Source organism: Podarcis tiliguerta (assembly GCF_965153285.1).
Source record: "Podarcis tiliguerta genome assembly, chromosome: 17".
Classification (NCBI taxonomy): Eukaryota; Metazoa; Chordata; class Lepidosauria; order Squamata; family Lacertidae; genus Podarcis; species Podarcis tiliguerta.
Window position 1 is genome coordinate 28,267,495 of NC_139550.1, and position 22,358 is coordinate 28,289,852.

At 41.5% G+C, this 22,358-nt stretch overlaps 1 protein-coding gene across 7 annotated transcripts in view; it reads right to left on the reverse strand.

Annotated features, from left to right (window-relative positions):
- Positions 1-22,358, reverse strand: part of RFX3 (regulatory factor X3) — a 116,461-nt gene that overhangs the window by 14,419 nt on the left and 79,684 nt on the right. For 4 of the 7 annotated variants that reach the window (XM_083419834.1, XM_083419837.1, XM_083419833.1 and 1 more), the window contains exons 5-11: positions 21,041-21,115; positions 13,248-13,429; positions 9,755-9,874; positions 4,831-4,952; positions 3,350-3,462; positions 2,726-2,841; positions 2,142-2,296 (exon numbers count right to left, since the gene is read on the reverse strand). In XM_083419834.1, coding sequence (XP_083275960.1) covers positions 2,142-2,296; positions 2,726-2,841; positions 3,350-3,462; positions 4,831-4,952; positions 9,755-9,874; positions 13,248-13,429; positions 21,041-21,115 — 883 coding nt within the window. The remainder of the gene's footprint in view (positions 1-2,141; positions 2,297-2,725; positions 2,842-3,349; positions 3,463-4,830; positions 4,953-9,754; positions 9,875-13,247; positions 13,430-21,040; positions 21,116-22,358) is intronic. The other 3 variants (XM_083419839.1, XM_083419835.1, XM_083419836.1) reach the window with 1 other exon arrangement.

A 22,358-nucleotide genomic window follows, 5' to 3' on the forward strand; every position in this document is an offset into this window, starting at 1 on the left:
AATGGTTTTCTTGGATCAATCTCTGTTCTCCTTTGCCATTCCTGCCTACTACTGAAAATGGCTTTGTATTTTACAAAGGAAACAAGCAGAAGGTTGGCAAACCACCTATAAGTAGTGAGAGGATAGCCAAGGAACATTGACACACACACACCCCGCCCCCAGTGAGGAGTTGTTGGTAGCTATCTGAATTAAACCTGGTTGGCTTTGTCTTATTCAAGAATGGTTCTGAGGGTGTCGAATTGTCACCCAGAAGAGTCTCCATTTCACAACCCATGCTACTACACAAATTTCAAACAAAATCCTTTCATGCCTGTTGCTTTCACTGCATGTTTCAAAAGCTAAGCAATTGTCACACATCTGCATATATCAACTCTCTGAATTTCAGAAAAATGTAGAAGGCATTATTGACATTTAGACTGTGTTTTATAAGAACACTCAGGTTTGCGCCACAAGTGATATAAATAGTAAGGTTCCTTCTGTCTTGTTTGCAGGTGAAGGGCAGTAGCATGTTCTTGCAAAATTGGATATGCATTTTTTCCTGAACATTTTGTAACAACTATAACAACTCAGTAGCTTTTATAATCCCTTCAAGAGAAAATAGTTTTGTTCGCTCCTGGTCTCTTTGAGGCATGAGTGCATCTAACTGAACTACAAAATAATTGTTCACAGAAAGAACACAATGCTTGTGCAGTTATATGGATTTCCTCCCCCGCAGAAACCGTTAACCTTTATTGTTAATGGGAAATAAATTCCTAAGTATTTATCACAGTGCCCAGAACACATATAATGTTTTATAATGGAAATCAGCTTTGCTAGAACCCAAAGTAAATCACTTTCTATACCAAACAAGAACAAACTACACTGCAACAATCTGAATAATTCTATGTTTAAAAGGGAAATTTTCATAAGTATAACTATTTGATAATGGCTGTCTAGCTGAAGTGTAATATTTACAATTAGATGGTGAGTCTACCCTGTGAGACACTCCTGGCTTTTTAAAATAAAAAGACTGAGTGACTAGAGAAATGAATGAGGAAAATAAAATGTTACTCTCACATTTCTTATGATACAGTTAACTAATAAGATTTGCAACCAACTAATTCCGGTAAATCTTTTATAAGTAATATGTTCAAGTGGATTCAAATGCTCAACATGTTTAGCACGGTATTCCTCTACAGGCACCAGGGCAAACTCTGATCCAACCATACAGAGAGACAAATGTGCAATCAGGTTATATGTCAGTAAAACCAGGCCACTGAAAAGCTACTTTTCAGTTCTGATTACATATTACCCTGACATGTTACACAACTGCACAAGTGCCACTATGTGCTTGGTCTTCACCTTGCTGAATTCAGTGTAAAACAAAAGTTGACATAGACACAGACCTTATCTGGACATCATGCATAGATCATAGTTCCTGATGAGAATGAGGGGCAAAGGACCTTGTGCTAGCACTCTCTCTCTCCTGCTTCTTTGGTGTGTCTTTGAGGGGGAGTTGGGGAGCCTTTATTTCCAATTTCAACTAACCTCCATTTAGCATGTCATCCAAACTCTAAACTGTGGCTTGTTAAACCATACCCGTTTAAGAACAAATGGTTTGAAGTTTGCTATTTTCAACTGACAACAGGTTGGGATGACAGGGAAAGCTACAATTACTCTAAAGAAGAAACAAAAGCTTCTGAATTCCATGGCCACAAAGCAGGAGGATTGGGCCCCCAAGCCCAGAGCTCATTGTGGCTTATTCCCATCACATTTAAGCTACAGCTTAATGTGTCATTTGTACAGAACTACGTACTCAAGCCTTCAACGTTTTAATGTTATCATGCGGACTAGAGGAATTGCTCAAAGGAATGAGGGGATTTTCGTTATGACAAAGCGTGCATTGCCAGGGCAGCCAAAAACAGATAAATATAAACCACAAGCATGTTGAAGGCTACTTTTTCAAAACCACAGAGTTATATTTTAAGCAGTATTTATTATTTTAAGGTATACCTTTATAACATGTAAATAAAGTGAGCACACCCACGCTACTTCTGAAGTCTTTAAAGTCACTCCTACAGGTTTCCTTGGGAGGCACTGAAGTCACAAGATCACCAGAAGAAAAAGAAATCCTTACAAGACGTCATCTATATTCAACTTACTAGGAATAGGTCTAAGGACGTCAGGAATGAGAATCTCCACCAAAGTCTGGTACATCACATGGTCACAGTTACACATCCATTTCAGAATTGACTCATTTTTGCACAGAGTAATCAGCTTTGCTTTCGGAAGTCGACTTTCTATTTCACTCAGATTGCTGGTGTGAACAAATGTATCAAATGAATAAATGAAAATGCATTTACATGAAGATAAAAAAGAAGAACAATGGAATTCAAAGTTTTTAAAAATAAACATTAGGAATGTCTGAAACGCATCCAACTGCCCTGAGGCACTTAGTGTTGTAATAATGGCTGGTACATGGCCTCCAGAGCTTTAGTCAAAGAGCAGCAGTGATAAGAATGGTCTTTGGATTGGATATTATTTCATGAGAAAATAACTGGGCCTCTTCCCATAAAATAAAATGGTATGCGTACAAATATAAACTGCAGTTATCATAACACGGCAATTTAAGCTAGTAACGAACTGCAGAGATAGCATTCCTATTTAGTATGTAAATTTTAGATTTCTATTTTATTTGAAAACAGCACTAAAACTATTCACAAACTCTGAATAAAAGATTACCAACCTTGGTTCAGTAATGGTAGTGCCATCGGTTGTTGTTGAGGGAGAATAGCGCCAGAAAGTCTGCCATAATTTTTCTATTAGGCTAAACTGAAGGTTCACTACAACATCCAATATTGCCTAAAAATACAACACAGATACCGGTATTCTTTAACAGAATGCATGAAAAATATTGAGCAGTCTGTCTGCAATCCTGAATACTTAAGGGAGCATGATCTATTGAATTCGGCGGGACTTTCTTCTGAGTAAACATGCTTAGGATGTATCAAAGGACGTATCAATTGTCCAGGATTGTGTATTTTGAATTTAGTTAATATCATATTCATAACTAAAATTTTAACACAACAGCAAACCAAAGACGGACACATTTGGCATTGGCATATTGCTGATCTACTCTCAACTGTCCTGGGTGGGTGAAAGCAAGCCTACAGAAACGCTCTGTATTTTGGCCCACAACCATGTTTTCCAAACACACACAAATTTAGCAAGCATAATGTTAATTCTCTTCACAATATTCTGCTTTGCAGGCAATGGAGAGCCTCCCGTATCTGATGTATTCCTGTGTATCATCACATCATGAACCCTTGACTGCATGAGAGGAAGCCATTGTCAAACCCTCCTTTCTTACCTCACAGTGCTCTCGATAGAGACTCTGCAATGACTTAATATCCTCAAAAGTAGTACCATCTGGCAGAGAAGAGATTTCAACTTCTCCGAACTCTGGAAGTGCTCGAGATGCATCTGTTTCCATGGCAACACAAGGAAAGAAAAATATTGTAGAGTGTGTCAATCCCACTTTAATTAGGGAAACATTTAATGATACAAAGAAATAAATATCAGAAAGGTCACAAAGTGTTGGACTAAAAATTGAGAAGGTGTAAGGTTTTTATGTTTAATAGGTTGCAATTAAAAAGGAATCAAAATTTTATTCTTCTAAATTAAAATTCTTAAGTGAAGGGAGCCAGATCTGCTAAATTGTATGTGCTCGATCCATAGGAATTAAGAAATACTTACACAAATTCTAGGATTTCTGACTGAATGAGAAGCTTACTTCTTTGAATGTTTAAACCAGCTGTAATCATACTAAGATCGAGTGGTGCGTAACTTACCTGTCTGAAAACCTAGTTAAAATTTTGAATAGACAAGAGGCCTGAATTTAGAGATAGATGAGCAGAACTCTGTGGGTTCAATGGGACTTCCTGGTCAACCCCCCCCCCGCAGCCCCCTGAAAAGCCCCTCTGGAGGGTGGGGGTCCCTCTGGAAGGGGGCAGGGGAAGGGCAGGTGGCAGAGTCATGGGGAAATGGGTAGAACTCAAAAGGGCTGCCTTCCATAAGTGCTTTCCTGCCTGCCCACATAAGGCGCCTGGATCCAATGCAGTGAATACAAACATTTTAATATACCAGTTGATCTTTGCTTCTTTTAATTTAGTAAAGTGCCTTTTGACTATGTAGTTATATTTCCAGACATATCTACGTATTATTGCATATTATACAAGGTCTTCAGGGTAAACAACGAGAAAATTATAGCTGGATTTTACCTAATTATAGGTGGTTTCACTATTACATGTGAACTTCAATTGTGTCTTAATTCAATGACAATTGCGTTAGCAATATTAAATAAGTATATTTCATGTATGTATGGTAGTAGTTTTTGGAACATATTCCCAGTCTATATCCATGTAGTAGCAATTGTGACACTAGCCTGGTTCGGCAAGGGATTCCAAGATGCTCTCTATCAGACGTGTGATCAGGCAACACGGGTTGAGGGTACAGATAAATAAGTCTGGAGTATTTCATCCCATATATTGTCAAAATAGTATGTATGTGCAAAGACAACAGTCCCACCTATTCTTTGTCTGAGACTTGGCTGCAAAGTCATGGTAAGGATATGAATTTCTTTGTTTCTAGAATGAATGACAGCTTTAATTAAGCTCAATATACCCTTGTTAGAAACTTAATATTTGCATAATGTTAAACTCATACAAATAGTTACACTCCACAGTTAGTTAACTCTGGATCAGCTTCAAGAAAACCTTTGTTCTGATTCTTAACTAACAACTATACAAGTTATTTTTCTGTGGACACTAGTACAATATTCTTCCTACATACCCAAAAACTGTTGATGATGTTGACTTTGAGCAATTACAGTTTGTTCAACAGATGTGCCTGTCTGTTGACCACTCGTTGTGAAACCGTCTGTGACTCCATCCACTTTCTGCATAGGCTTGTACCTAGAATATATCACATGCAACAAAGGACAAAATTATCTTTTTCTTTCTCCATCTCTCAGACTATAAAGTTGATTTTAGCAACACCTTGTGACATAGCTGGCAAACTTTGGTTAAAAATTTATTAAGAAACTCAAATTTATTCCGGGGGGGGGGGGGGAGAGAATTATAATTATCCAAAGCCGTACTTTAGATGCTCTGATCAATCCACAGAACTGCACCGTACATAATTTTTCAGTAACAGTCCAAACACTTGGATGCTGAATTTGTTTATGTATTAGGTAAAACCCAAAAAGCATAGATGATGTGTATTTCTGGCTCACTTTTTTTTTAGTACACAAAGTTAGCAGTAAAAGTAAAGGTGACTACAGTGGTGCCTCTCAAGACGAAAAGAATCCGTTCCGGGAGTCTTTTCGTCTTGCGGTTTTTTCGTCTTGCGAAGCAAGACCATTGACGGAGTAGCGCTATTAGTGCTATTGGCACTTTAAGGGCTAAAAACGGCTTTTTTAGGGGGGGGGGATTAGCGGTTTTGCTGCTAAAATGCTTTTAGCAGCTTAGCGATTCAGAATAAGGGGTTTTGGAGCAAAAAAAATATTCAATTTTTTTCGTCATTTTTCGTCTTGCGAAGCAAGCCCATAGGGAAATTCGTCTTGCGAAGCGCCTCTGCAGACAGAAAACCCTTTCGTCTTGCAGGTTTTCCGTCTTGCGAGGCATTCGTCTTGCGGGGCACCACTGTATCTCAGTTTTCTCAATTCCCACTCATTTTCTGTACCGCTTTTCCTTAGCCTGTTTAACCTAAGCAACTGCATTTGATTTCCTGGAAATTAAATCTGGGAAGAAGCAAGACACACATAACTTAAAGTGCGTGTAGCCATGACAGTTTGCATTCACTTAACTCTGCACTATATTACACACATATGGACAATTACTTAATTAACATAGTACTGAATGAGTCCAGATTTTTGGCAGCCGCCCAAATTGCACATGTTGATTCTAACACAAACATCATTGGGCTGTTTATTTTAAAAGGATGGTGCTATACAATTTGCTGCTTTCCATCATCTGACTTACTGATTAATGTAGTTAGTCCAATAAGGAAGTCAACCCGTGAACATGAACTCAGCAACAGGAACCATGAAATAAAAACAAAACTATCTGAGGGCTACAACTATATATCGCAATGAAGGGTTTTAATAATGGAATAAAAGTGACTTGCAGTACCACAGTCAGCTGAATCTTGTACATTTGCATGCTCATCCCACTCCTTCCACCTCAAATCTTTCTCTATGTTAGGAACGTTCTGAACTTTGCAAATTAAAGGCACACACAGATAAAAACTGGTGGTCGTCATATGAAACAGGCAGCTAATTTTAGTAATTTAGCAACATTGAGGAAAAACATCAGAGCGAAGCCTAGTGATCAATAAAACAATGTTGACTCAATATGAATCTTTGTGGGAAGACAGAAACTAAATTAGCAATGAATCATCATTTCAGAACTATTTCTCACAAGTAGGGCACAAAAGAATGTTTGTCATCATTTGCAGTTGTTGTAGATATTAAGATGTTAATTACTGAATGCTAGCTCTCAATATGTACTGATTTATTATTATAGTAAAGTAGCACCTGAACATCAGGAAGTGCAGTATTTAAATAATGAGAGATCTCTATATAACTAATCTGAAAGAACTATTATTCGGATTATTTTCCAGGCATTTTGACTACCTACAACAATTTAAAAAGTTGGGAGTAGTAAAGCATCTGAGATATAAAATGCCTTTTTGAGTAAATTTTCTAAGAAACGGCTGGAAAGAAGCAAGTAGAATTTGTCTCCTATGCACAATATGGTGGTCTCTAATTGCAGAGTCACTGAGAAAGAAAGTTAAAATGCTCCAAATTTAAATTAGTTGTGCTTGCTTTCTCCAGTGAAACAAAAGAACATGTGCACTTTCCACTGAAGATGCTGCTCCCAGCAGTGCAGGAAGAAATAAAAAATAATGTTCTCCCAAACAGATCATGGGTTTCAGAATGCCCTTCTTTTATCTTCCACCTAATGGCTATTCCAGCGTTACTAGAGCCCTGCCTGAAGTGGCCATTGCAAATCGATCTGATCTGCCATTTGCCTCCGTGAGCTTTCAGGTTCCACCGATATTTTCCCATAACCCCCATGGAAGAAAGTTTGCCTCCCCATCTCATTCTCCCCATTCCTTCCTCTCTCTGGATGTTCTGCTGGTTTTTCTGGGATCTCTCTTTTCTCCACCCTGCCTCAGCTTCCTTCCTTGGACCTCTGACTGGGGCCTGATGTTTCTCTGCTCCTTCAGTCACTAGGCATCCTGGTCTTGTTTTTCTCAACTTCCTCATAAAAAGCCCAGCCCCCCCCCCCCAATCTTCAGACTCTTCTTCCTACCTGCAGCAACACTGAATGCAACACTTGCACAAGAATGAAGACCTTTCATAGAGTTTCATAGAGTTGGAAGAGACCACAAGGGCCATCGAGTCCAACCCCCTGCCAAGCAGGAAACACCATCAGAGCACTCCTGACATATGGTTGTCAAGCTTTCTCTCCTCCTTCCTTCCTTCCCTGCTCTGTGGCACTTAAGTAGATTCAAATATAAAGTCAATCCATGCACTGGGGTTTCGTCAGATATCCCCACAACACAGAGCCTAAAAACGCCAGCTCTTTACAGCATTGCCTTTCTAACAATGGTCAGTGAGATACCACCCCAAAAGAAAATAGCTACTGCCCAAAAAAAGTGCCATGGCATAATCTGCTGAACAGGGCTGAGCTGCAAAAAGAGATGGACAGATTTGCCTACTTTCAGTCAAGACCACATTTGCATGTGTTGATTCATAAGTCAGCAATTGAAATCTGCCCGGAAAAAGGTGCATTTAAATACATACTTGCATGCATTTTCTCATGAAATACCCTCAGGTTTAGGGCGGTATATAAATTCAGTAAATAACAACAACAACATTTTCTCATAAAATACAACATTTCTAAACTTATTCTATCTTAAAATATTAGTTTTAAAATCTTTTCCTGCATGTTTTTTGAGCTGAGAGCTGCATCACAAAATTGGGAAATGTGCAAACTTTGAAGGATATTTACTCGTGTGGGAGATGCAGCTAAGTTCTTACTGGAATTCTCAAAGTGCTAATGTCTTAAGCATTCCTTGTTTTTAGAAACTTGAGTTTCGATACACTCTAGACTCAATTGTTCCATTAGGCATGTTCTGTTTCTTAGTTCCTCTGACAAACCAGTTACAGGAAGGAACACTTGAAAATGTTATTTGGTGTTATTGCTGCATATTTATTCACTCTAGAAACATAGTGGAAGTGCACAAGTATGGCTGAGAGAAGTGGGTGCTAGCTTTTAAAACACGGAAAATGGCAATCCTCCTATTTGCCTTGCTACAAATGTTACAATTTGCCTTCCTACAAATGTTACATGCTGCCTCTAGTTGCTTTGTAAGAGTATCTTAAAAAATAATAATTTGACAAGTAAATGGATATGTGCTACTTGAAAAAAGCAAAATGTTCAGAAAGTGCTCCTCAGCTCACTGAGGGAACTGGCTCAGACGTACATCAACCCAGTTTGGAAATAATGTGAGGAATTACACTAGATTCACCCACGGCTATACCAGATGCGTTCAAGTGGAGATTCTGGCCAGAATCCAGTGACCACTTTAGGTAGGATGGAGTCGTGCTGCTCTTTTACAAAGCTAAATAAAATTATGGTTGTATACATGGATCTCTCCTTCATTCCCACACCCTACATTGAGACTTCTGACCAGACCTGGAATTAATATGTTCAAAGGACTTGTTTTGAATAACATTTCCCTTTTTGATGTAAGCAGTTTATTCCACAACACAACAAGCAATTCCACTCATCCTTCATAATTTCAAATGGTGCATCACAAATTCTGTATATTGTGCATTAAGGCTCTAAGTTAAGAGCAGCACAAAGCATTCATAAAGTCGTGTTTACTTTTACTTTACTTCCTTCCCAATCCATCCTGCTTCCACAAGGAACATCCACTTGTGCAAATGAGTTACCGTCCCTGCCCTCCTGCTTTGCAGCCCCCAGGCACCCCCAAAATCTGCTCTGGAGCACTGGAAGACCTTCCACAACAGATTTTTTTGCCGGCCGGGGGGGGGGGGGCAGGGAGGAAGGGAATGTTGTCGGTGTCTGCCGGCATGGCATTGGATCTCAGTTTTTTTTAAAAAAAATAGCATTCCAAACTTGGCCATAGGGTGGCACACATAATTCTATCTCCTCTCATTAAAGGCCAAATTCTCTTCTTAAGTTTAGAAGATTCTAGAAACACAAACACCTTTACATTTAACCACTCCTCACTCAATTTTGATATAAAAATATGAGATTATGCCCTTTAGCAAAACTATTTCTGTCCAGATAAAAGGTGGTTTGTTTCTTTGCTAGTATGTTTTTATACCAACCTTCATGAATAATAGTCACAGGCCAGCTTTTGAAAATGAGGTAATATAAGAACTTAACACAAAATAAACAGAAATACGAAAATAATTCTCAGAAATTACATAATTAACAACATTACAAAAACGACTTAATGCATCAGGATCTAAAAGCCCAACCCAAAAGGTAAGGTTTTACGTAGTGTCTAAAAGGGTGTAGGATTGAGGCAACCGCAGGTAAACTTTCAGCTAAAGAAGTTATGTGGTCTAATAAAAGGAGAGGTTGCTGCTCCCTGACTAAACACTCCCGCAATAGAGAAATGCAGAAAAAGATGCTGGTTTCTATGGGGTCTGGTCAGCTTGGCAGGACTGTACCTTTGTTTCTGCTGCATGGGTTGCTGTCTCATAGCCATATATTGCATGTCCTCTTGTAGCCGATTTAGAGGGGAGTCTGGCTTGACACGAATCCCATAGTAATGATATTTGGAGTTCCCCCTTTGGGAAAAAGCAAATATTAAAAACAAGGGAATGTACACAACCTAAACGCAAATGTAATCCCTTTGGGTTGTTCTTAAATATTTTAGATCTGAATCGTATCTCAGACTGTTGTTCAATTTGGCTGCTTTCCTCTGAACTGTGCAAAAATAATCCTATGCAGCCAATTTAGTCCCAGCAGAATGGAAAGCTAGCTGAGTATTAGATATTCACTTAGTTACAACGGCAAATATTTCACAATCATTTCACATATTGGTCTCTTGACAAGGTTTTTACCACTCAAACAGAAAATGGCCCAAACAGCAGGGGACTGTAGATTACTTTAATGATTAAGGAATGTATTTAGCTTTGTACATAGTTAGTTGGCTTGATCTTAGAATGTCAATAGAATTTAAGGAAGCTAAGTGCATATAGGATTTCAACCAGTATTACTAATTTGTGAAAGAGAAGGGGTGGGGTGGGGGAGAGAAATTGCAATTATTTTGTCTTTAACTATTTGTTGTAAGTTTCCTTTTATGGCAAAAACTTAAGATCAAAAGGAAGTTGCTCACACTGGGCAAAACATTCGCAAGCAATAATGCAAGGACACCATTTTCACGGGGACCCACTTTGTGCCCCCCCCCAGTGGGATAAACAAATGCTGTGTATATGGTGGCCACCCAAAAGCCGCCACCTTAAAGAGGTGTGGAGTGAGCACACCACCCTCCAACTCAGGAAGAGCCACCTTAATCAAGAGGTCTGGTCCAAGACCAGTGCCATGTCCTCAAGACCAGTGGTTCCGCTCCTTCTTCCTGGGCCGTGTCCAGAAAGTGGGGGGGGGGTGAGTGTTCAGACCCCTGGGCACTCACTTGTGGGGTGCCTCAGGGTTCCGTCCTCTCTCCCATGCTTTTTAACATCTATATGAAGCCACTAGGCGAGATCATCAGGGGGTTTGGGCTGGGTGTTCATCAATATGTGGATGATACCCAGCTCTACCTCTCTTTTAAACTGGAAACAGTGAAGGCGATGAAGGTCCTGTGTGAGTGCCTGGAGGCGGTTGGAGGATGGATGCAGCTAACAGATTGAGGTTGACTCCTGACAAGACAGAAGTTTTTGGAGGACAGGGGGCAGGCAGGTGTGGAGGACTCCCTGGTCCTGAATGAGGTAACTGTGCCCCTGAAGGACCAGGTGCACAGCTTGGGAGTCATTTTGGACTCACAGCTGTCCATGGCGGCACAGGTCAATTCTGTGTCCAGGGCAGCTTTTTACCAGCTCCATCTGGTAAACAGGCTGAGACCCTACCTGCCCGCAGACTGTTTCGCCAGAGTGGTGCATGCTCTAGTTATCTCCCGCTTGGACTACTGCAATGTGCTCTACGTGGGGCTACCTTTGAAGGTGACCCGGAAACTGCAACTAATCCAGAATGTGGCTGTTAGACTAGGGACTGGGAGTGGCTGCCGAGACCACATAACACCGGTCTTGAAATACCTACATTGGCTCCCACTTCGAGCACAATTCAAAGTGTTGGTGCTGACCATTCAAGCCCTAAACGGCCTCGGCCCAGTAGACCTGAAGGAGCATCTCCACCCACATCGTTCTGCCCAGACACTGAGGTCCTGCGCCAAGGGCCTTCTGGCAGTTCCCTCACTGCGAGAAGTGAAGTTACATGGAACCAGGCAGAGGGCCTTCTCGGTAGTGGCTCCCAGCCTGTGGAACGCCCTCCCATCAGATGTCAAAGAAATAAACAACTATATTACACTGAGAAGACATCTGAAGGCAGCCCTGTTTAGGGAAGCTTTTAATGACTGATTTTTAATACATTTTTAATCTTTTGTTGTAAGCCGCCCAGATGGGAAACCCAGCCAGATGGGCGGGGTAGAAATTAATAATAATAATAATAATAACAAAAACAACAACAACAACTGCCAGGGGAACATATAAATAGACTGCAGTTGTTGCTTTCCATCCTGCAGCATCTACCCAAAGGCAGGCTGAGCAAAGCACTTCTTAGGACATGCCTATTATCAGAAGCAGAATCCCTGTCTGTGTGCCATGCCTTCCTGCAACCAGCTGTATCCAAAGAAGCTGTGGGCTGCCTTTCTTCAGTTCATGATCCTGCCTGAATCTGGCACTACATGCACCAGTAGCTCATAAGTCCTTCACTATTATTCTATGCAAGTTTGTTCACATTCCACATGCTGCTGGTTTCATCCATATGGCAGCAATTGAAACATTTACTGTAGAGCATTCAAGGCATACAATCAACTGTGACAATACACAAAGTACCCTTGTATTCTGAAATGCATGTTATCTGGGCTGTTGACGTTTCTCACACAGGCTGAATCGGCAAACCGTACACCTTTGTTCCAAGGACAGCTTGCTTGAAAGGGGGCTGATTCATTCAGAAAAATGAGGTGCAACGTTTGGAAAAATGGACAGAAGCATTTTGTCCCTATTTAATCTAAGGCCATTTGTTAAATGAAGCACCTTACATGCTGCAATGGATAATATAGCTTGCATGTACTAATTAATATATGTACCTCTTAGAATGCTTGATAGAAACGGGTGCTTTGGCAATGTCTTAAAGAGCAATATGGGAGAAGAAAGTGCTTAATACACATTTTAATGAACTGGGCAATATATTTAGACAATTGCACAAACTTTGTTTTTACAGCACTTTGTTGTGGGAGTTGCACCACAACTTTATTCCAAACAGCAGTGTTCTAGTTTAGAGTTCTAGTTGAACTCTCTCTCAGTCTAACCTACTTCACAGGGTTGCTGTGAAGATAAAAAGGAGGGATGAGGGGGAACCATGTAAACTACCTTGAACAAGAAGGAATATATAGCTAATAAGTAATATTACAATTAATATACAGTTAATAAGCAGTCATTAATAGCCTTATCCTGCAAGAACAAATTAGTGGTGGTGAACACAGATACTGTGATTGAAAATTCCATGGTTTAATTCTGTGCTATGTTAAAAGACCTTGCCTGTCCTGAATCTCCCACCATAAGGTTCACAGAATTGTTCTTTGCTCTAATATTATGAGGGCAAGAAAAACATCTCTTCATCCACTTTCTCCACTCATGTATAAAGCACTATCACGTCTCCTCTGACTAACCACCAGACTGCCAATCGCTGGTCAATCACTGCAAACTGAGACTGGAGGGAAGGGGGGTTTTGGGTCTTTTTAAAAAAAACAAAAACAAAAAAACCAGCAACATTTTTTGTACTTCTGCAATTTGGGGTTTTCATGAACATGCAGATTCCCACCTTTTGTTTCTCAATGATCATGTTTTTGCTTCATGTCTATTGTCACGGGACCACTACATTTGCTATTAGAGGGAGTACACTCTGTCCCGTTAACTCAGAACTTTGCTTCCTTACACTAACCTGGTTCCCAATCTTCTGGTTCGAAGGCCCATGAAAATTGACCTTATTAGTTTTCCAAAAGAGGCAGCATTGACTGGGTCCAATTTATGCTCCTGACAGTGTCTCAAGTAGTGGTTGTAGAGGGTACTTCTGGGGAGACTCACTCCTTCTGCTGTTTCATAGTTGTCTAAAAGCCACTGGAGCTATTTCAAATTGGGAACAAAGAAGAAAAATGAGCTCAACATAACTTTGCAGAACAGTTATGCCTTCATTAGTGTTGAAATAATGTAAGAACAAAAATAATTCTCTCTGTTTAGCTGGACACATCTTTCTTTAGCTCCAGGTAAATCTCCACAGAAATTCTAAAAGCATTACATCATCTTAAAATAGCTTTACAAATAGAGAAACAGCAGAATTCTTAAGACTTGTGGCCTCAGGCAATATAAATTACTTTAAGTAGCAACATGTTAATTCCATGTGCACTGACCTAGACTTTCAGGCAAAGTGTTAGCACTTGAGAGAATAAGAGCAACACTGAAAATAAGTCACACAATCAAAAAGGAAAATATTCTTATGAAGTACTGGTAACATTTATCCATGCTTCTGTATCATTAGATTACCAAGATAACAAATATTGCAGTATTTACTTGAATAACTTTTGTTTTTATAACTGCTGAAGATTCTGGATCAGATCCTGCTCCTACTAGTGAAAGAGAGAGCTCCAATTTCACTGAAAACCAAACTGGGTCTTGTGAAGAAGCTGGGCTTCCTTTGGACCAAGTATGGGCAACCAATGTACAACTCCCCCCATCCCTTTCCATTGGCCCTGCTGGCTTGAGCTGGTGGGAGCTGGGAGTCCATCCCGAGGGCCAGAGGTTTCTCTATCCCTGCTTTAGGCTACTTTATTTGGGATTTGCATGGTCATTCATGGTCCTCTGTTGAGGGGCACATGGAAGCTATGTCAAAATTATACAATGTATAGAGAGCAGATTGCAAGTACTGAGACAGAAACAAAGTATCGTGTTCCAAATAATCAAACCACTTAAATTTTTTAGACAGTTTCAATAGGAAAAAAACTTTTACAGCACAAATTTATACATTCCTATTTAGAAGTAAACTCCACTAGGAAACCTTGGATTAGCTTTTCATCTTACATTCTAGTGGAGGGGGGAAATGTTCAACCATTCTTTGAGGATTGGTAGTTTTTAGTAAGATATATAGGAATGGGAGAGATACACATAGCTAGGTATATTTATTGATTAACTGTTCCAAGCTGTTTGGTTCAGAACAGTGATTTTCAACCAGTGTGCTGTGGCACCCTGGGGTGCCTTGAAGGATGGTCAGGGGTGCCATGGCAACACTGGTCTCTGTCCCTCTTCCCTTCCCTCCCTCCTCTGATGCCCTCTGGTGCCTCTGGCTCCCCAAGACCAGTGGCGTAGCGTGGGTTGTCAGCACCCCGGGCAAAGCAAGTAATTTGCGCCCCCTAACCCGTAGATTTGCGCCCCCTAACCCGTGGATTTGCGCCCCCTAACCCTAACCCCCAGATGTTGCGCCCGGTGCGGCCGGCCCCCCTGCACCCCCCACGCTACGCCACTGCCCAAGACAGCTGTTTATTTCAGCAGCCCTTGCTATAAGCTCCACAGGTGAATTTAGGGGCAGCTCAGAGACCAGGGGCAGCAGCAGTGGCTGCCCAGAGGACTCCCAAGGAGAGGGGAGAGGAGAGGAGGCTGAGGAAATACTCCACAAGGGAAGGTGTTTGAAAAAGGGTAAGAGGCCGCAAGCCCTGCAGGCATAACTGGACTCCTGAGCCCCACAGGAGAGATGCAAAAAAGAATGTAGCTGGTCAAGGGAGTCATGGACTCAGAAGGGTTGAAAACCTCTGGTGTAGACAGCAAAGTTTTGGAGCTGTAGTAACCAGGCCATCTGCTGAACAAATTATAAATCAAGCAGAAGACATGCCCCCTGTCGTTAGCCATCTCCCTATTAGTGCTCTCTAGTTACCAGACCAGCTTGAATGACAAAAGCCCCATCAGAAACCTTCAGCAGAACCCCAACCCCCAAGAAATGCCTCCTGCAATGACTATCCAGAGGTTAAAATCTTCCTGCAGTGCTGCTGTAAATGAAGGCAGTGGAAAGGCTATCAGGATCAGCAGGTGAAGGAAAGGTTCCTCTGGCCACCAGGAGCCAGAATGAGACTTTCACGTGGAAATCAAGTTAACAGGGCAGGCAGATGAGAGGTCCCGGGGGTACTGGGGGCGACCGGAAGGACTGCTCTCTCCCTTTGGCCCATCATGCTTGGCATCTTGTCTCCCAGCCAACACAGCAACAAAATGAAGGATGCTGGCCGGTCCACTTATTATCCTAAGTGGTGTTCCACTGTGCTACCCACCCTCTGGCTTCCTTGACACCCTGTTGCCATGTCAGACTGGATTAGATGTTTCCTCAAAAAGCAGAGGCAGATGACCCTCAGAAGTTAGTCATAAATCTGCTTTTGGGTTCAAATTTCATCTTAGACCTAAGGCATGCCACCAACTCTCAGCTTCAGCCACTCATTACTATCAAAGGATAATAACACTGACCTTGAGTTACAGTGCTGTTGTAAAGAATGTTATAAACACTACGAACCCTCTAAAAAGCTGTATACATTGTATATTTCTTGATGCTGTTCTTATTGCTGCTGTTCTTGCTAATATGAAAATGGAAATAGTTGTGCTGTGCCTGGGAATTCCATGCAGTTGCAACTGAGATATGGCTTGTTTGTTTGTTCAAAGCCTATCAAACAAGAGATCCAGAGTGTCCCTTTCACGAACAGAACTAAGATCCTGGGGAGGGCAGGCTATTTCCCACAATTACCATTTTCCACTGCAGCCTCTTGCAACACCCCCACTGTTCTGGATTGTGCTCCCAAAGCAGTATTTTAGGAAACAGAGAGAGAGGGAAGTGGGGACATGGCCTGGAGCACTCCACAAGCAAGCCTCTGCAGAGGGGAGCTCTGGATCCGGCCCGTTCTTTCTTCCTTGTTTTAGTTCATGTACCCAATATTATTTCAAGATATCTCATTTGTCACAAATCTCTTTCAAATTAGTGATGTACTATTATGATCATATAACTTATGACAGTATGTCAAGGGAAATGGTAACCTTTACCTTGATGTATTAAAACACTTATTTATTTCACTAATGAGCTAACATAAGCATATCTGAGGACAGGAACCATCATAGCTTTCAAACTTTGCACTTAACTCATTAGAATTAATCAGCATAGATTAAAGCAGATATTCTATTGCTATTTATCCCAAAGGGAAATACTGAAATGGAATTGCAAAAACCACAGAACACTTCCCAATTAAATTATAAATGTAACATTTGACATTTCCCCCCCATAGATGAATTACAACATACTATGATTAATTTTAAATACATTTTACAAAAAAACTTTACTTTTGACATAATATAACGGTTACTTGCAATAGTCATTGCTGGCAGTGCAGTCAATGTTCTGAATAAAGACTTTTGCTTTAGGACACACACATTTCACTGACAAAGGTCCAGTTGTTTTGGATTATAAAACTGGGGGTGGAGCAGAGGATGATGATTTAGGCCACAGAAAATGTTACAGTGGAAATAATAAATTTAAGTTCTACATATTTGGAAGCATGGACCTCCAAAAATGAGCAAGGCAACAGCTCTCTTGCATGTATGTGAGTAGTGGGTGGACAGGATTATGATGATGATTATTTTGATATACCGCTCTTCATCTGAAGATCACAGGGTGGTATGTAGCATTAAAAGCTTAAACTTGCCTTTGAAACAGTAAGAGATGATGCCCCTCTAGTAACCAGCAACTACTCCGACACAAATTCATGCAGAATAGGTCTAGCAATGACCATTAGCATTATAGCTATACAGAATTTTCATGCTCAGATGCCTATGCCTCCAAATATCTGATGCTGGGTACAAACAGGGGATGGGCATCAAAATAATGAGAAAGCCACAAAAATAAGAAAGCATTAATACTTGGCCCAACATACAAATAATTTAAAGAAAACACAAGCTAACAGCATTAAGACCATGTTGTAAAACCATGCCATACAACCATAAAGTGCTAAGCATTGGCATTATAAGTCACCATTATGATAGTCTGTTTCAAAGTAGTTTTGAATTTAAATTTTAGTCAAATATTGTTATGATGTGCAGAAATAAGTTAATCCAATAAATTTACCTCCCTTCACCCAATTTCAACCTTCACCCTTCCACCTAATTCTCAGCCACACTGGTAATTACCATACACATAAAAAGAGGTGCGGTGAGATAAAAACAGAGATTTAAAATACTATTAAACTAAGTGCTGGTATCCCATCTACTGTATGTCATCCCACTATAACTGCTAAGTCTAAAAGATCTCTACATTCAAAACTTAATTTTAAGGATCAGGTTTCTAGACACATCAATGGATTTTGGGGTTATAAAACTGGCAGGGGGGGAGAGTATTTATTTCATACATGTTGTATTTTTGAGACAAGTAACCATTCTTTCACTAATAAAAATAGCATCCTTTTTATATATCCTAATGGTCCATTTCCAAAAGGAAACATTCAAATAATATTTTTCTGGAAATATATGTTCACATAAAGCTATGAGATTTTCAGTCATGGATCACTAGGCACTGTAAGAAAATAGTTACCGTATTTTTCGCCCTATAGGACGCACTTTTTCCCCTCCAAAAATGAAGGGGAAATGTGTGTGCGTCCTATGGGGCGAATGCAGGCTTCGCGGACCTCTCCGCAAGCAGCGGGAGCGCTCCCGCTGCTGGCGGAGAGTTGCCTGCATGCTGAAGCCTGCACGCGCTGAGCTCAGCATGTCCAGGCTTCGCGGACCTCTCCGCAAGGAGCGGGAGCGCTCCCGCTGCTGGCGGAGAGTTGCCTGCATGCTGAAGCCTGCGCGCGCTGAGCTCAGCGTGTCCAGGCTTCGCGGACCTCTCCGTAAGCAGCGGGAGCGCTCCCGCTGCTGGCGGAGAGTTGCCTGCATGCTGAAGCCTGCGCGCGCTGAGCTCAGCGTGCCCAGGCTTCGCGGACCTCTCCGCAAGCAGCGGGAGCGCTCCCGCTGCTGGCAGAGAGTTGCCTGCATGCTGAAGCCTGCGCGCGCTGAGCTCAGCGTGTCCAGGCTTCGCGGACCTCTCCGTAAGCAGCGGGAGCGCTCCCGCTGCTGGCGGAGAGTTGCCTGCATGCTGAAGCCTGTGCGCGCTGAGCTCAGCGTGTCCAGGCTTCGCGGACCTCTCAGCAAGCAGCGGGAGCCAGCACTGGGCTCCCACGGCTTGCAGAGAGCTGCCTGTTTGGGGGCTGGGGTCGGGGGAAGCTCGGGCTTCCCCAACCCCGCGCCTGGGGGGGGGAAATAATTTTTTCCCTTTATTTCCCCCCCAAAAAACTAGGTGCGCCTTATGGGACGGTGCGTCCTATAGGGCGAAAAATACGGTAATTTTACAGGGAAAGATTTACTATTATATGGGCCACACTACTACAAAACAGAACTTCACAAAACACCCTGCTTTGGAACAATGCCTTAGCTTTGCTTTCCTTTACCCTGGAAATAGCACAGCAAGGCACAGGGTATAATTATTTTTCTGCATACTTATTCTGTGAAACAAGGAAACACAGAAAAATACCAAATAATATATTTTTGTCAGATTTACCAACACATTTCAGGAAATGTGGTAGCAGTTGAATGAATTGAACCAGCTTTTTACATACAGTCATACCTCAGGTTACAGACGCTTCAGGTTGCGAGTTTTCTGGTTGCACACCGCGCCGAACCCGGAAGTACCAGAACAGGTTACTTCCGGGTTTTGGCGCTCGCGCAAAACTGCTAAATCGCACTTTGCGCATGCGCAGAAGTGCAACCCACGTGTGCGCAGACACAGCGCTGCGAGTTGCGATTGCTGCGGGTTGCGAACGTGCCTCCCGCATGGATCACGTTCGCAACCCGAGCGTCCACTGTATACACAATTAGTTAATTTTGAGACAATCACATATTTGGAAATTTCATTTCCATAGTTATGCTTCTTTTAAGATACTTTTTCATGCAAACACATGTTAGAAAAGCATTCATTCATCTGCAAGACTTGAAACAAACAAGCTTTGTGATTTAACAATAATGAGATGGCACGATGAGAGCTGAACAATATTTACAGATTTTTGAGTGGGGCCAACTTGTGGGATGGAGGAGTGGGAAAACACAAGGGTAGGAAAACAGCACTGAGGATAAAAATAAGTTAGGCCGACTCAAAAGGTCATGGGTTTATGAGCATACAGAAACGACAAGCATATTGACCCCATCAACCAAGCCCTTGACTCTCCTTGGTTGTTCCCCAGAGGCAGCCTGGGTCACGTCACTCTGGGCTCAGTCCGACACTCAGAGGAGGCATCAGGAGGTACAGAACCTGAGGCTAGGTCACCAAAGCTCAACAACGCATTTCTTCCTGAAGAAACAGAAGCTGGTGTACCTGTGAGACGCCAGACATGCCCTTTTCCATATCTATGGCTCTCCTCCGGGTGCACAATTTTGTATATATGAAAAGAAAGTGTTTAAGATGCCAACTGATTAAAAGACTGGATTTTGTGTAATGAATATATGGGAATTAATGCCATTTTACAAAGTGGCAAAACACTTGCCATTTTGAGAGGCAGGCTGTATATGAAAACAGTCCTCATATGGCAAGGACTCTCTGCAGAGGGATGTTGGAGTCCCACTACGGAATTCCAGGTGACCCCTGTCTGGCTTGGAGGGGAGGCTTTTGCTCCACCACAAGAGCATCCCCACTTGGCTGCATGGGAGGGAGATTGCATGGGAAATAATAAAGAGAGATACTCAGAACATGGCTGTGACAGGGGCCAAATCTGCTTCCTCCCTCTAGCAGTGTCAGCTCTGAAAGTCATGCTCTTATCTATAGCTAGGTCTTCACCTAAAGAGTCATACAGTGGTGCCTTGCAAGACGAAAAGAATCCGTTCCGCGAGTCTTTTCGTCTTGCGGTTTTTTCGTCTTGCGAAGCAAGCCCATTGGCGGATTAGCGCTATTAGCGCTATTGACATTTTAAGGGCTAAAAACGGCTTTTTTAGGCTTAAGGAATTAGCGGTTTTGCTGCTAAAATGCTTTTAGCAGCTTAGCGCTTCAGAAAAAGGGGTTTTGGAGCGGGGGGGAAAAAAAATCAAATTTTTTCGTCAATTTTCGTCTTGCGAAGCAAGCCCATAGGGAAATTCGTCTTGCGAAGCGCCTCTGCAAACGGAAAACCCTTTCGTCTTGCGGGTTTTCCGTCTTGCGAGGCATTCGTCTTGCGGGGCACCACTGTATTGTGTTTCTTGGTCGTATTGGAGCACACTCAAGTATTAGAAACTGGCAACGAAGAAGCTTAAAGCAGTGAAATTATTTCTTTGCTTAAAAAGATCTTAAGTCACCACTGTGACATCTTACCCTTGTCAAATGAGAACAGAATACACATTTTGTTTAACAGTATGAAGCCTATGTTAACAATCCAAATAAAACTGGGTTATTTTTTTAAAAAAATTGCTCATGGTGGTTTGAGCAATGCTATAAGGGCGAGGAAATCAAACAACTCAACAATTTTGCTGCACTGTCATTGTGTCTGAAAAAAGATAGTGAGGAGTTGCTATGAGAGCTTAAAAGTAGAAAGGAAGATTCAGGAGGCAAAAGAAAAAGAAAAGAAAAAGAAAAAAAGCAGCAACCAAAACAAGCATTTAGAAGGCAAGCTAGGCATGCAAATCAAGCAAGGGATTAGTTTACATGAAGAAGAGGCAACTTACATGGCTGTTGAGAAGAGAGCTTCTGTGAGTGGACAGACCATCAGACTTTTGCAGTGTCTCAATCGCCATTTCAATCTGATAATAGATGTCATTAAAAAAAGGGCTCAAGACAAGATAGTAATAAAAGACTGACCACAGAAATTTTGATAGATTGCCAAAGTTCAAAAGAAAACTTTAGTTCAAAGATATTACAATTTATTGGGGGCATAGTCTTCAAATCTTTACCCCAGCAAATTTTGCAGCAACAACTGCTTCAACAAAACTGAAAGAGCAAGTTATCAAAAAGCCCCCCCCCTGCTCATTCCATAAAAAGAAAGAAAGAAAAACATGGTTTTTTGTCAAGCCACAATACAAACATTTCAGAATCCTGAGCATGGTATAATATCCATAGAAAACAGATAAGCATCCTAGAAAATAAGTATACAAAGAACTTGAAGCACTTGGTTGAGCCTGCAACCCTCTGCTCTGTTCTGGGAGCAGGTCTCCCTGACCTTAGTGAGACATGCTTCCAAGTAAACATGAACAGGATGGCACCAGGAGGGTTTATTCTTTGGACCTACAATTTCATATTATGTGTCTCTTGCCTGCTGATTCTTGAAAAATGATTGAACAACTTTAATTAATCTCATGATGTAAACTGCTACCAAACCACCACAATTTATTCACTGGGCTAGCACCCTGGCCTTCCAAAGACAAATGCAGATGAGCAGGAGAGAACTACACTCAGATCTGGTCCTTTGCTGAAATGCTTTCGCAAGAGCAGTTCCCAATGCAGAAATGTAGGCCGCTGCTCAGTTTAAACAGGGTGATGGGTTCCGAAATGGGGGGGGGGGGGGAGAGAGAGAAGATAAATCTCTCGATGTGCCTGATGGAACATATGCTTCAAGCACATCTGTTCTTTCTTTGCATCCTGGCCTTGTGTAGATGTCCTTACGTAGAATATTTGCATTTGCACTTATAAATAAATTCTGTATGTGGGAATATATAAAAACAGAAGCATTTTGATAGAACTTCCCATTTCCCTCTTGAGTTGCTCAGAGAGATAGTAACAAATAAGCTACTGTGATGATTCTGAGTGAAATAAAAGCAGCATGAAATTAATTAGTGGTTGAGGAAAGAAACACTACAGAATGGACAAAAACATAAACATGTTTTTATTTTTCTGAATTGAGTCTTTTTAGAGAGCATTCTACACTGATCAGATTATGAAGAGACCAATTGAAGACAGTATTTGTCTGTGTCAAACCATTGTCCAATCCAGCCAATTCTTGCCTATTCTAGCAAGTAGAAGTCTTTCCTAGCCCTCTACCTTTTTAAC